The 15,562-nt window shown below is 35.7% G+C and overlaps 1 protein-coding gene across 1 annotated transcript in view; it reads left to right on the top strand.

The window, feature by feature from the left end:
- NCAM2 (neural cell adhesion molecule 2) overlaps positions 1–12,268 on the top strand; it is a 271,866-nt gene extending 259,598 nt beyond the window's left edge. The window contains exons 16-18 of the mRNA XM_069023979.1: positions 2,530–2,734; positions 7,002–7,121; positions 11,928–12,268. Coding sequence (XP_068880080.1) covers positions 2,530–2,734; positions 7,002–7,121; positions 11,928–12,039 — 437 coding nt within the window. The 3' untranslated portion in view covers positions 12,040–12,268. The remainder of the gene's footprint in view (positions 1–2,529; positions 2,735–7,001; positions 7,122–11,927) is intronic.
- Positions 12,269–15,562: the final 3,294 nt, after the last annotated feature.

Genomic DNA, 15,562 nt, shown 5'->3' with positions numbered 1-15,562 from the left:
CGGGCAGAGCAGTAGTAAGGATGGGGAATGCTGAATGTAAAGGAAATCGTCAACCTGAAGAGATGAAGAAATATGCAACAGTCAAATACTTATGTCTCAGATGTCTCACCCACACCAGGAAGATTAAAACTGAAAAACAGAGTCTCCCCCGTAACTATGGCAAATATTATACAGAGGAGCAATATTGTGACTGTAAACATTTCCTTCACTTGCAGGTGAAAGTACTGTGTAGACATTTCTGTCACTGAATCACTTAGAATGGGAACCTTGCCACTTCACAATGTTCCAAGGACACTGAAAGTGCTGTTCACAGCAGTGAAAAATGTATTTCTTCATAGTAAAGACTTCTTAACAGTGCATTAAGAAAAAAGTCCTAAAACTAAACCTGAGAAAAAACCCTGAATTGCTTTTAAAATATGGATTAAATTACCCTAATTTTTCTCCTCCACATTCTGTTTGGTGGTTGAGAAGGTGCAGAGATTCACTGTACTAGGTCTCTAAAACTGACTATAGAATTTACTGGTATTATATCAGTTGAAATATATGAGCTTTTTAACAAACTGGAATTAAATATCTACTTACATCTTCCTGACAGTAAACAAAAAATCACTGAAGGTTATGAAGGAAGTCACCAAATAGGTGGGTGGATATAGGAATAAAGAAAGTTTTGGAAGACGTATCAGAAATTATAATATTTAAGTAGGAAATGTTTAAAAAAGGAAAGAAATTAATTTAAAACATCAACTGCCAGCTTTGCTGATGGGGCAATGCATAAATGATACATCATTTCATTGCTGCACCATTGCTTTTATAATTTATGTAGTGATTTTTAAGTCTTTCTGAACAAAGGAAAATAACTTTGAAATAATGTCTGTTTTTCTGCTTATCCATCCATGTAAATATATACATTGAATTCTAGCTTGTTGCATAATAATATTTTGAAGAACATTTCTATCAACCCATAACAATAGACAAGCCATACAATAGACAATGAAATCGATTGCTTAACAAGTAAAATGTTCCCCTTCTTTTCAAAAAAGTTTTTACTTTTCCATTTTAGAGTTCTAAACAAAGACTAGACTAAGAATATATATTTATTGATTTAGAAAAACTTTCAAATTATATTTGAAATGGTAAAGATATTAAAATTAGTTAAGCAGAAATATGAAAGCTTAAATGCTATGCTTAATTTGAAAACAATCTGTAGTGTTTATGGGGGGTCGGAAGAGAAAGAAGAGGAAGATGATATTCGTAACCCAATTAAAATATTTCTATTATGTTACATTACGTAATGGTTTGGTGTTTGTTCCAGCAGGATTCAAGCAATCTCCGGTCAGAATAATCTCACTCTTATTTTGGCAACAGGCAGAGCTGCAGATGGAAATGTCCCCGTGAGCGATGCTGACTCTGGAATCACTCCAGGGCATGGGAGTGCCAGGGAAGCAATGCTGATGTGCAACACCCATGGGCAAACACCCATGGCCCAGTTCCACTCCCTGGGGTTTGCTCAGCCCAGTCTCACACAAGGCAATTGTCACTGGCCAATTTCTGAGCTAGTTTGGCATCTTCTTGAATTAGCTGGGTGCATGGGCCTTTACTGAGATGGCTTTATTCCCCTAGTTCTTGATCAGATACAAGTCCTCTCCTGTATTAGTGTCATCTGAGTTCACAGACTCCTGGGAATCACACTGTCCAAAAGGGTTTGTAGCATTGCTGTCATGGGAATATCAACCAAGGCAAAACATTAAAATATTTTTCCCAAGATTTGTAATGAAGTAAAATTAGCTAAACATCAGCTTTCATAATTCAAACACAGAAGGCAAAATCAGGTGTGGAATAGGTTTATTTTGAAGTGTATGATAGCATTTTCAGGTAGCAGACTACACAAGATGAGGTCCTAATCCTATAATCGTTTGATGATACGCATATTTTCCCCCATATTAAATTGCTTAAGAAGTAAAATGTTCCCCTTCTTTCCAAAAAAGTTTTTACTTTTCCATTTTAGAGTTCTAGACATATTAAATCATTTAAGACTAAGTGTGTGCAACTGTTTGCAGATTAAACAGATTGAATTGTTTTTCACTCTAATTCAGAAAATTACAAGAATAAATACTGTTTTCGCAGTCTTTTAAACCTTTCAGTAGTTCTGCTTAGCACCACTACTAATTAGTTGTATTTGAAATGTAGAAACTTACATCAATGTTCATGTTGAACATTTTAAATGTTTTCCTTATGCTGCTTATTGATACTCTTAGTCATGGAATGTTAAAATGTGACATTATTTTTATTAAATAATGCCATTTGTGTTCTGTGGACTTATTAGAATTTTGGCAATGGGAAAATATTATGTAATTTTTTTTTTAATTATTTTAATGAGGTACTATATATGCTTAATCATCATAACTGGTTATTTCCAGTGATTTCTGAATGGTTCATTCCTAAACATTCTTTAGTCTCCTGACCAACGTCTTAGAAAATGCTATTTTAGGATTCATGTTATTAATAAGTGTTAATTTTCTTTCCTTTAAGACACTCTTTTTAATGGTCTTGGACTTGGTGCTGTCATTGGCCTGGGAGTGGCAGCCCTTTTGTTAATCCTGGTTGTGACTGATGTTAGCTGCTTCTTTGTACGACAATGTGGACTGCTCATGTGCATCACCAGGAGGATCTGTGGGAAAAAGAGTGGTTCAAGTGGAAAAAGTAAAGAACTGGAAGAAGGAAAAGCTGCTTACTTGTGAGTATTAATCACCTGTGTTGGAAACATCCTTAAAAGAAAAAGTTGGCTGTCCAACTTACATTGACTTTATGGCCATTTTGTGGTGTCGCAAAGGGAATTAATAAAATGCTTCTACTACTTGAAAAAGTGTTGCTCTGAAGTGTGTAGGTTGTTTATTGCCTTTAAAAGAAAAGTTGAGACACAAAAAAGGAATGCACTGTAGCTCAGTTTAGGATGACCTCTTTGTCCAGCTTGATGCAAAGGAAATCAATTGTAATTGAGAAATAGTTACAGACACATATTTGGTTCATGAGAAACAGGTAAGAGGTCGTTGTAAATCCATTTCTGTAAATCCCTCTTTGAGCTGCTAACACCCAAAAACTCAGCCTATGGTTGTGACAGTACCAGTAAATCTAGGAGTGAAGGACATGGTATTATAGAAAATCTGTGAGAGAGTTTTCCTTCTCAGGTATACTTGATGGGAAATCTTGATTCTTGTCTGTAGACATTAGGAATGAAAGGTCTTGTTGATTTTTTTTTTTTAATAGGAGTGCTGAGTTGGATTGTGGGTGAAATGGTGGTGAGTGTGATTGTTCTTCATAGCAACAGTCAGATTGCTAAACATGAGTGGGAAATAAACAATACTGATTCTCACAAATATATTCTGTAGTGGCTACTCCATCACAAAACTGATCATTGATGTGAAAATATGGTCTCTTAAATTATTAGAGAGGATAGTGAGATCTCTGGCAAAACAGTTCAAGTACTGATTACATAAAATAATCACACTTTAGAGACCTAACATTTACTGAGTTTTCAGTAGGTAAACTGGAGAAAAGATTACTTATGATCTTTCATTTTAAACAGTTCCATTTTTTTTACTAGAAAAAAGGCATAATTTCCTCATCCTGTTCATCTGGTAGCCAACTTACACATACATTGTAATATTTGTGAGAATGCTGTCTGCATGTGGTTTAAATAACATTTACTGGCCCAATTCCTGTGTGCCTTTCCCAACAGTCAGGCCTTACAGTTCATTGTTCTGCAGTTTCCTAGATCCCATCCATCTTCAGATGGATGTAGAGCACACTAAATCTTGCAGCCCTCATTATTCATAGCTGAGCAGGTGTCTCCATTGCCAGTAGTTGAGGTGTAAATGTCTCTTTGGGGTTTAACTCTGGCTATTTGGTTTCAGGCTGTGTCTTTCTTAGGTAACTTGACTACATGGGCTGGGCTGGGTTCTTCTAAAAGAGGTTCCCTTTCAGAAACAGCTCCACAGAACAAAACCAGTTGTGAGAGAACACGGAGAATTTATATCAAATAATGCTTCTAAATAGAAGTAATGCCATAAAATAGCTGTTTCCTAATTCTCCACACCTGACAGTGAGAAAAAGACTAGCAGTATTTTTTCCATCGTGTGAAGCCAGCCTGTCCGGATCAATAGAATTAAGATGTGAAACTTCTGGCTCTGACTCAGCTGTCCTTTCCTATTGAGCACAGCACTTCAGTTTATGCTTTAAGTTTCCTGTTCAAGGAGTGGCCAACTATAAATTGGTGTACAGACCTTCCTGAATGGGAAGACCTTAGGGAGATAAAGTTGCAAATGTCACTTTACAGCAATTTATACCTTGTTATCAACATCTTATAACCAAACGCCATTCCATGCTGTCCCAAAAAAGCATCAAGCTAGTCTCTTCATATTAATTCTTCTATTGCACTTCTTTGCAAGAACAACTATGTTATTTTATCATATTTCTTTCCTTGTCAGAGTGGTCTTCAGTCAGTCAGACCTTAAAATATTTGGGACAGTTCTTATTTTAGCCTGTTCTCTGCATTAATAAACTGTCAGACTAAACTTCTAGGACAGACTTGAAGAGTCAAATTTAAATTTATATCATGTCAACTGATATTCCCTAAAATACACTGACATTTCCCAGTTTTAAATATCTCAGTTTGCATTCTGGATTTTTGGGTGGTTTATGATATGGTTCTTGGTTACATTTTGATTGTAATATATAAATGCATATATTAAATAATGATGTTTTATATGTAATGAATGCTGATGATACAATGCATGTAACATACAGACACCCATGACATGATGGATTTCCTACAAATCACTTTCCCTTCTTTAGAATTTGAAATGTTACACAGTTTGTACCTTATACATGTAAATATACATGAATGCTGGTCACAAATAACATCTTTTTCAGGCTTTTTGTCAGGCAATACTGTTTGTAAGACTGTAGATGTATCAACAAACCAAGCAGAACTTACCAACCCATCCACCAGTCCAACTTAGATCCCTAATATTTTCGCAGATATGAGGTAGCTATGAAAGTTAAGTGCATCATTTACCAAAATGAGCTTTGTATCCGTTTGTGTATCTTACATGTCACTTGCAGAGATAAATAAGCACATTCAGCTTGTGGCTTTTTTAAGACAGAAGTCTTTAGACTTCTACCCATTAATTCTGTGTGGGTGACATTCTTACTAACCTACAGAGACTTTCATTAAGGATACCTATCAGAGGACAGTAGAGTTTTCCTGATACTTCCTGTTGCAAAAAGCCTGTTTTATCCATTATCTTGAAGAAACAGTATGAAAATATGAGATATGAATTAGAGAAGAATTTATCCAGGTCTTTGATGTGGCCCATAGCAGTCTGATGGCTTCCTACAACATCCCAGTTCAGAAAAAAAATCTGTTAAATATAAAAGTGATTGTTCATCTGTAACTCAGTTACCCTTTGTTTGTAAACACAGCTGATGCAGTTCCAGGATATAGGAATAAAATATTTGTATCAAAAGAGTTTTTCTTAATGAAAATACATACATATATCTTGGGTATCCTCTGATCTGCCTTTTGAGAGTAAAACTGTATGCAAGTTAATTCATACTTTTAGTAACTATTGCTAATTAGTATGTATTGTTAATACTTCTGTATTATTTCCATATCATGTCCCCATTTCTGAGAGCAGCCCTGCAGAGAAGGACTTGGTTCATGAAAAGCTGGACATGAGCCAACAATGAGTGCTCATATCCCAGAAAGCCAAAGGTGTCCCAGGTTACATCAAAAGCAGCATTACCAGAAGTTCAGGAGAGGAGATTTCTGCCCCTCTACTACAGTGAGACGTCACCTGGAGTGCTGCATCCAGCTCAGCAGTCCTTGGTAAAGACATGGACTTGTTGGAGCGAGTCCAGAGGAGGACACAAAGATGATCAGAGGGATGGAGCACCTCTCTATGAGGTCAGGCTTAGATCATTTGGGCTGCTTAGCCTGGAGAAGAAAAGGCTCTAGGGAGACTTTTCTGCATCCTTTGGAAAGGGAGTTTAGGAAAAAGATGGGGACAGACTTTTTACAAAGACAAGGGGTGATGGTTTTGAACTGAAAGAGGGTAGATTTAGACTGGACATGAGGAAAATCTGTTTTACAGTGAGAATGGTGAAACACTGGAACAGGTTTCCCAGAGGGGTAGTAGCCGTCCCATTACTGGGAACACTCAAGGTCAGGTTGAATGAAGCTCTGATAAACCTGAGTTTCTTGAAGATGTCCCTGCTAATTGCAGGGGCATTGGACTACACGACCTATAAAGGTCCCTTCCAGCCAAAACTATTCTATGATTCTGTGGTTACCAACAAAATCATAATGACAATACTCACTGCTCCATCTCCCTTATAATTCATTGTCTAATTAGCACAACATTTATTCATTTACTTACTTGTGAGAGACTAGCAGTTGTTCCTAAAATGGGGGAAATATGACATAGGAACAGTTTTTTCTACCTGTAAAAGCAGAAGGGTTTCACATTTTACCACACAAGGGCTTTTTGCATGAATGGCAACTGGGGTTGTCACAATCTCAGGAGATTAAAGCACACTTTTGTGGTGTATATATTCACATTATGGCTCTTTAACGCTGCCAGAAAACTTCCAAGTATAACTAGGCATCAAGTCCTATCGTTATTATACTAGGTTAGGGAAGTTTACATCTATCCCCATGAAGAAGCTGTCGTCTTATTATTAGTCATAAACAAAATGCTCTTTTGAGATGCTAATTCATCATGTTTACAGAGTTAGGGAAGTAACCATGGATACAGGATGCTTTGAAGACTTCAAGGAATTGGGAACACGCTGTTAAATGTGTCTTGGTGGTGTTAGTCACTGATAATTAGTTCTGCCTTTTCTTTGCCAACTTTTGAGAGAAGGGATCTTAGTAATTCGTTATGTGTAATATATGTAGTTAATGTGATGATAAGAGACTAAACCTCTTTTATAATTTTTAGGAAAGATGGATCAAAAGAGCCGATAGTGGAAATGAGAACAGAGGATGAAAGAATTACCAACCATGAAGATGGGAGTCCAGTAAATGAGCCAAATGAGACAACTCCCCTCACAGAACCGGAGTAAGTAGCCTGATATTCTCTGGTGTTTCACAGAACCTGCTCTTGGCTGTGTGGACAGACTGGACTTCCCACACTCTGAGGGGAGATACACACCATCACCAGAGTGGTCTGCTGTGGCAGTGCAGTGTGTGAGTCTAGGGTTGGTTTGATTGGTTTGGTTTTTACAGTAATCAATCTAAACCGCGGTACTTTGCATACACTGGCTGAGCACAGCAGTACAAGGATTTTTTTCATTTGGTTGCCCCTGATCTTTACCACCTACCCAGCAATCATTAATTACTCTCTGGAGACAATCTCCTAACTCTCAGGAATTACCTTAGATTGAGTATCGCACTCATCCTCACACACATCCTGAAGATGGGGCACAAGGATCCTGTGCTCTAGAAACCCAGCTCCTCACTGGAGTGGCCTCTTCCTGCTTTCATAGATTTAACTGAGAGCATAGCTCAGTATTAAGTCCACATAGTTTAATTGGATTAATCATGCTGAAGGGCAGCCTCTGCTGTGTTTCCTCATGCCCACTTCCTGTCCCTGCAACCTTGTCTCAATACAGAAAGCATGGCAGTTCTCAGCTATGCTCACAGACTCTGGCTGCCTTCTGAATAATGGGACCAGCCTTGTGCCCAGGGATGAAATTACTAAAGAAACCTCTAAGTCTTCTTTGCTTTGAGCCCAGAACTTTTAATATATTGTGAAAATCTCCTACCTCATGACATCTTCAAGCTGTTAAGTCTATGCAGACGATTATGTAGTAAATATAGAAATTCACCTGTTGATAATTTGATTAAATCATAGTTGCTCTTTAAAAGGAGAGGGTGTTTTTATGAAACAGTCTTTTTCTTTCCTGAAAATACGAAGAAATTTCCTTTTTGGGCATTATGTAAAACTGTAAAAGGCAGAACTTTTAATTGAAAGAAAGATTTGCTAGTGGCTGCCATTGATATTTGTAGTAAATAGGGAGCATGTTAAGTAGATGCACATAAAGTTGTATAGTTCTTTGAAGAAGCTGTGCACAAAGAGTTTGAATTTGTGTTAATTAAATAATTATGGAATCTGTTGAGTGACTACTGATATGTTTGCTCTTCATATTAGAATTTATAATCAGGGGCACAGTTCAGAGCCCACAGTTATCTAAAGAGCCAGGGGAATGTAGTTGTAAATACTGTACAAGTCCCGCAAGCCCATATGTTAGTGGGTAAAGCACCAGGTCCATGTTTGTTCAAGATTTAAGACTATTTGTAGCACTGGATCTTGCAAATGAGATGCATTTAGCAAGGAACATGATACCAGGAAAGATCCAGTTCATTTCTTTCTGCTTGTCACAACCATTAGAACAGCTGACGGGAATGAAATATGAGAAAGTTAAAATAAAAAGTATTTTATTGTCTTAGGGGAGGGGAAAGAATCAGTCCCCGCTGTCATGAGAGAAAAAAGGAAAACCACCAGCAAAAAAAAAAAAACCAAAAAGCTAATTCATAGGAACAACTGGTAAGGATTTGATGGGCATTATGTCCTTGGAAAAATAGGACTGCTAAGAGATTATTAATAATGATGACAGTTTCCTCCTTGGTAATTTCTTCCCTCACAACTGCAAAAGGCAGCAGCAGTCCAAGGCACAGCTGTACAGAAGTCAGCTAAAGATTTGGGACAGTGTCACTTGGAAAACTAAAGATGAAAAGAGTTGGTGCAATCAGGACACCTGAAGGGCCACTGGTACAGGGGAATATGGAAAGACCTTTGACTCAGACACAGGTCATAGCCAAGGAAACAGAGAAGCAATATAAAGTATGAGTGAGATGCACAAAGGGAAGATGCAGTAGAGTAGAAGTCAGTCTCTCAGTAGGAATAACACAAAAATATATTGTCAACAACAGCCAGAAAGGCACATGCTGGGCAGGGTGAGGATGACCAGCAGGGATCTTGGAGGGAAGAGCTTAGCTTGCAGGAAAGAAAAGTTTCAAGGACATTTCAGGAAGGCAATGAAACAAGGTGGGATTCATTATGACTAATTCTGGCTGTCTTAAAGGTATACAAGATAAGCCTTGAGGTTAAATTAGATGAAATATTTTTAATAATAATTGAATTATTTTTAATAATAGCAAATTACACTCAGAACTTCAAATGCAATTTAAGAAGTTGTGGGAACTAATTAGTGAAGAGATTACTTCCTGTTACAACAATCTTCTTTATTATATTGCTCAATATATTATTTGGCAAACTATTTTTTACCTTATTTCAGATGATCCTTGTCAAAGACATGTTTGGAATCCATGTGTGATAGATTAGCTCAAAGCACTTTTACCTGCAAATCAACAAGTTTTAATCATGCTGGCAGGAAATCAATTTAAGCTCTGCATATCATATCACACTTTTGTAATTAAAATACCACATGCAATGTGGTACTGTAATTATGTTCCTAGTCTGACATTAATGTGTTTCTAGTATTGGTTAAGTTTTTCTTACTATTAATGCAGTTGGGTGAATTCCAGTATCAAAAAGGCTAGGAGTCATTTTCCTATAACATAAGAAAGTAAATATTTTAGTTAAAGTTTTGTATGGATAACATCAGCAGACTGTTGATGTTAGGCCACATGCCGTGCTAGAGGAAGTCAGTATTATTAATGATTGATAGCAGCCAATATTATTAATGATTGATAGCAGCCAATATCTGATTAAAGTGAAAGAACTTTTTGTTGGGTTTTTGTTGGATTTTTAAAAAAAACTTTTTGTTATAAAATGAATAAACATTTGAAATTGTTAGTCTGCCCAGATAAAAAATGTAAAATTCTTTCTTATAAATGTAGCTAAAGAAAAGTTTGGCATAGAAAAATTGGTATAATTAGAACACCTAAACGTGAATTAGTTAATTGAGAGAGGAAAATTATTGAATCTATTAATAGAGATTAAATATGTATTTAAAGCAAATGGAAACAAAAAATCCAAAATTACAAAAATGTTGTCATAATGAAAAAGAATAGTGTCTAGTGATAACTGCACTCATAACTCACACCCTATTAAAAAAAATAAAACCACAAGTTTTTAAATACAATAAGGTTCAAGAACAGTGCATGGACTTTGTGATGAGGAAAGTTTTGATGAGTAAAACTTTTTACTTGCGTGTAGCTTTTGTTGAGTTGTTTTTCCTTGCTTGCATGCAAAGCAAGGCTAATTTTATCACACTGTTTACATGAACATGGATTTCAATTATGTCCAGTATCCTTCAACAGGGTTCAAGCAAATCTTCCTATTCCAAATATTCCAATAACATGATCTTAATCCACTTAAACCAATTTCTTTAAATTTCCACACAGTATATTCTGTCAATTCCCGAGTTTTGACTTTGACTAAATATTTCCTTCTTTCCATCACCATCTTTTGAGAAATTACTCTGCTTTTCTTAAAACTAAATTAAATCAGGTATTTTTTTTTTTTAGTACTTGTTTAAGTACTTTGCCTAATCAGATCTTTGACACACATGCCTGCTTACCTAAAATGCATGTCATGGGCTGCTCTTCCTCTGCCCCAGTGTTTCACCTTCTGTTAAAAATAGATTTGTGTTGATTCGGTCATTTCCATTCTTTCAGGCATCTTGCTGTGGGCTGAAATCTGTTTCCTTTGGGTGTGCTATGAGAAACAGACAATTAGTAGAGACCTCCCTGTGTGCTCAGAGCCAGATATCTGATAATATATCCCATGTATTTTACTGTAGTAGAACAAGTTAGTCTTTGATTTCTCTCAGATACAGGCTGTGCTCATTGTTTGACCACTGGATAAACAGCATCTTTCTTAGTTCATTTCAGACAAATTTCATAAGACGGGGAAATCAGGTATTGTTTTGTTTTATTTGCTGTTATTAAACACTGTCTTGTAATAAAACATTCCTAAGAGATTCCTCAGATAGGTTTTGAGCACTGTATTGCTCTTTGGGACATCAAAGCAATCAAAGTGGAAATTTACTGAAACATTTAACAGTTATTGTGAATAAAAAAGGCATATGCATACTATTCCCTAGTTAAAAACCAGAAAGCAAACCCAAACTGGAATCACGATTAAGAGCTATTATGCCCAGGAGACATTATTACAGGAACATCTCAGTAAACCATACATCTTTTTGACAGCTATATTTTTTGACAGCTAATTACTGGCAGTAGGGAATCAATGATTTTCAAGACCTTTTTCAATGAGATCACATTCAAGAGGGTGGGGACTCTTTTGCCAAATCTCTGGAGTTTTCATGAAGTCTTAGAAGAGCTGTAAGTTATTAATGAAACTACATTGTGTGATCCATGAAAACTAAATTGTAGAACTTTTTAAATAATAACTTGCATTACCTCCTTGCACTATAAGAGGTTCTTTACCTAAGTCTTGGCATAATCTCCAATAATAGCTGTGTTCTTTGTATACAATTGAATTTACATTTAGAAAAGACATACAGTGTTTAATAGAGATTTAGCAAAAAGCTTGACTGTAAGAGTTCCACAATATCCTAGGCAACACATAACTCTGTACTGTCTTGGGTCAAGTAATTTGACATTTAATTTTTTCTTTTGTCTAACTGAAGAACTGCATTTCGGGCAGCACCAATGTTCTTGTCATGTGATTTTTGTGGCCTTACAGAAATGGAAAGACTTAATATGAATTGCTTTAAAAGTAAAGAACCTCAGTGCTCAAAATAAAGTAATTACACATTATTTTCAAAAAATTATTGTTTTACACTGTGACCTGTATAAAATGTACATATGTTATAGACTGAAATTACAGATTGTTTGATTTTTGTATTACCATGATTCCTCTTTTTTCTCATAGGAAGCTGCCACTAAAGGAGGAAAATGGCAAAGAAGCTTTAAATCCAGAAACCATAGAAATCAAAGTTGCTAATGACATCATCCAGTCAAAAGAAGATGATAGCAAAGCATAATAAGATAAACTACAGCTGTCTGGATAATGCATTTGGATTGAAGTAATCCCGTGACCAAAACTTTACAGCTGACCTTAATTTCTTGGGAAACATAAGCTTGGAATAGTTAGTACATGTGTACATATGATGAAACAGTTCCTGTCTACAGTTCTTTTCTATATATTTTTTGTTGTTAATGGCTTTAGTATGTAGTTTTGCTGACACCAAGTCCCATGGTAGAAATTTGAAAAATCTGCAGAATTAGAACTGTAATTTATTATATGACAAAGTGTGTCTATTTAGAAGAAAAATTCTGAAGCACCCCTAACCACAAACAACACATCAGGCCTCTCCAGATCTTACAGTGCAAGCTACATACCTAAAGTGCCATATGATAATGTATTTATTTCCATTTATTATAAAATGAAATTTTAGGTTGCCTTTAAAAAAAAAACAACTAAACCACTCTCAGTATAATGTTTAAGACCTTAGTTCTGGCTGACACTCAATAGTCATTCCAGCTGTGATTATCACTTGAGGCAAACAAAAAAAAAGAGACACTCATCAACACAGAGCCATGTCCCACTGCAGTTTCTCCTGGGTTCTTTGATAAAAAAAATAGCTGGTAATGACCATACACAAACTCAAATAAAATTGGCTAAATATTTCATAACAGTCTACTGGCCTCATCCTAACCACATGAGTGTGACTCTGAAAGGCTCTGGGATTTTCAGTGCTTCAGGTTTTCTGTATGAAAGTTTTGGAGGTTACATGTGAACTAAAATGCAGCCAAGGTGTAACAAGAAAACTGTTTTTAAATCATAATCTTCGCTTCAAATGAAGATTTACAATATTTGTCCCAACATATTATACATACAGAGTATTCATTTTCGTCTAAGTTCAAATTATTTAGCTAAGGGATGAAACTGTGGTTTAGTGAATACATTTTCTCCCCAAATCAGTACATAAAATATTAAACTTGGCCTTTTTGAAGCAGGACTTTTTCCTTTGTGATTTCATACCTTTTGTCTTAACAAGTACAGTGTAAGAACAGATGGAAAGGGGACTTTGTCTAAGCAGTTAGGAACAATTTTAAATTATGAACTAATGCAACCTTATATTCAACCGAAGTTTTTTTTCATGTCAAGCTTTCTTTAAGATATTCCTCTTTACTATTCTGATCAACATGCCCCACCAGGAAATTTTACAGATTTATTTGATCCAAAATTCATTCATATGAATGAATAGTTGATTTAATGATGCCACTAACTGGAGCAATATAGTTTCCATTTCAGCACAGTGTATCCACACCTACCAAACTCTTCAAAGCCTTGCTTTGAAAGAAGTAGATAAACCATATAGAAAACTAAACTGGAAAATTCTACTTGTCGGGAGTATGGTAGAGTATGTTGTGAATTTTCCACATCTAAGTCATGCCTGAGGTTTAAGTGTAGTTTTACTCAACAAATTGTGTTTTCTCCCTGCTATATCTGAATTTTGATAATATTTGAAGTCTTTGTACTAGTTGACATTTTTTCAGTAGAACTGAAAGTGAAATGTAAAAGGGTCTCCTTAAATTTGAGGAAATGTCAGTAACCTTCTTGTTAACCCACGTTTAAATGCATTTGAAAGAACTGAGCTTATTTTTCAAAACCAAGTTATTTTATGAGTTTTTTATGGCTTTTCCTCACTTTGGGAAATACCTACAATGAACCAAAGAGTTGAGGACAGAGGCATACTGCTGGTGTGGCTAGGATAGGAGGCCAAGTTCCCACAAAACCGGTACCAAAATGAAAAAAATGGGTAAGAGGGGATAGCGATGTGGGATGAAAGACCATGGAAGATAATAATGGAAAATTGCTGGAAAGAAGCTTCTCTAAATGGTGAGGCACTAATTCTGGGTGAAGGGAAGATGAAGACATTCCTTTATGAGCTTTCAATGTTCCTCCCACATACTGAGCAGGCAGTACTACCAAATAGCTGCTGGTCTATCAGATTTCTGTCCTGATTCTTTCTAAGTACACAGCAAGCAGGACTGCTCCTAACCTATAATTAGGAGAACAGTTGTCTCATTTATATATATGGATATATATTCTTTCTACAAAGTATGTATTTGCAGCTGGACTTTCTTCTTCTATCAAAATGCAAAGAAGGGACGTGGACAACTCCAGCAGTTGAGAAAAATGTGATTGGTGTGGCTTGAACATCCTCTCACGCAGTATTTTTACCGGGATGATGATGAAGGTGGTAGACATTGTTTCCTCCTCTACCTGCAATCACAAATTTGGGTGGTGCCATGCATATTCAATCTTCCCTAGGCAAATGGTGTTTTTTCTGAAGCCAGCCTGATCATTTCTGCAAGAAGGTGCCTATACAGTGTTGCAGAACTAACAGTATCTAGGTTCAATTGCAGATGCATTTCAAATTTTACTACTTCTTAGTAGGACTTACACAAAAAAAAAAAAAATCATGGCCTAACAGCTCTATATTGGTGGGATTTTTTTCTTTTTTTTTTTTTCCCCTGATATGGCCTCTAATTACAGTTTGAAGGGATTAGAAGATTTAAGAGGTCTTGTTAGCACATTTATTACTAATACACCTGTGCTACTCTTTTATAAGCAAAATATATTGCAATATTTTTTCAATATTGGATACAAAAGCATTTCCCACTATACTGGATTACAAATAAAAAGCTGTTTCCAGGAGTATTTAATTTCTTCTTGCTGTTATGTCTCTTGGCAGTTGAGCTGTGTGAGGGCTGAGAATAAAACAGCTCTAAATTTCTGATTGACTGTACAAGCACACCTTTTTGGTCTGTGGTTTAATAGGTTGTCTCTTGTGCTTTGACTCTGTGCTGTACAGGAGAAAACCAAACTCTCACTATGGAAGAATGCTGAAAAACACTGATATTTCGAAATAGTTCCAAATATTTCCAAATGAAGGACAGCGCATAGTAATTTGTAAGATATATGTAGAACTGGAATAACAACATTAGTTTATTTTCTTTTCCTATTCTAGATTAAAAAAAAAAAAAAAAAACAAAAAAAAACAGATACCTGTATAAATGTCACTTTTACTGTCTAAAAGTAATTTTAAGTGTTAGTATGAAATGTCAGAAGAGTTGACAAAATATAACTATTTGTAAAAGTAATCTGAATTGTTATGCTAACATACTCCAGGGACCAAGGTGGGAGGGAAATTAGTACTGATACAAAATCTGGCAGTGACAATCTCTTTTCAACAACAACAACAAAAAGAGTACAATTAAGTAAAATTACTTAAAGCTCCTTGTTTGTTTTTGTTTGGTTTTTTTTTTTTTATTTTATTAGACCTGAGTTCTGATTTACCACAATAATAACAAAGTTTGAATTAATATTTTGCAATTTAGTAATCAGATGTACCCTGGAGAGGTTTTTCCTGGTTTTGTTTGTTTATTTGCCTTTTTTTGACTTCTAAGATTTTTTTGTGGTTGCAGAAATATTTACTATTCTGGTGATGCTAATGCCTAATGTGACAAAAATTAATTTATTCAGGCCTCAGTCTT

This window comes from Aphelocoma coerulescens, chromosome 1, assembly GCF_041296385.1.
Source record: "Aphelocoma coerulescens isolate FSJ_1873_10779 chromosome 1, UR_Acoe_1.0, whole genome shotgun sequence".
Lineage (NCBI taxonomy): Eukaryota > Metazoa > Chordata > Aves > Passeriformes > Corvidae > Aphelocoma > Aphelocoma coerulescens.
The sequence above is the reverse complement of the archived record's forward strand: the minus strand, read 5'-3'. Positions and strand labels throughout refer to the sequence as shown.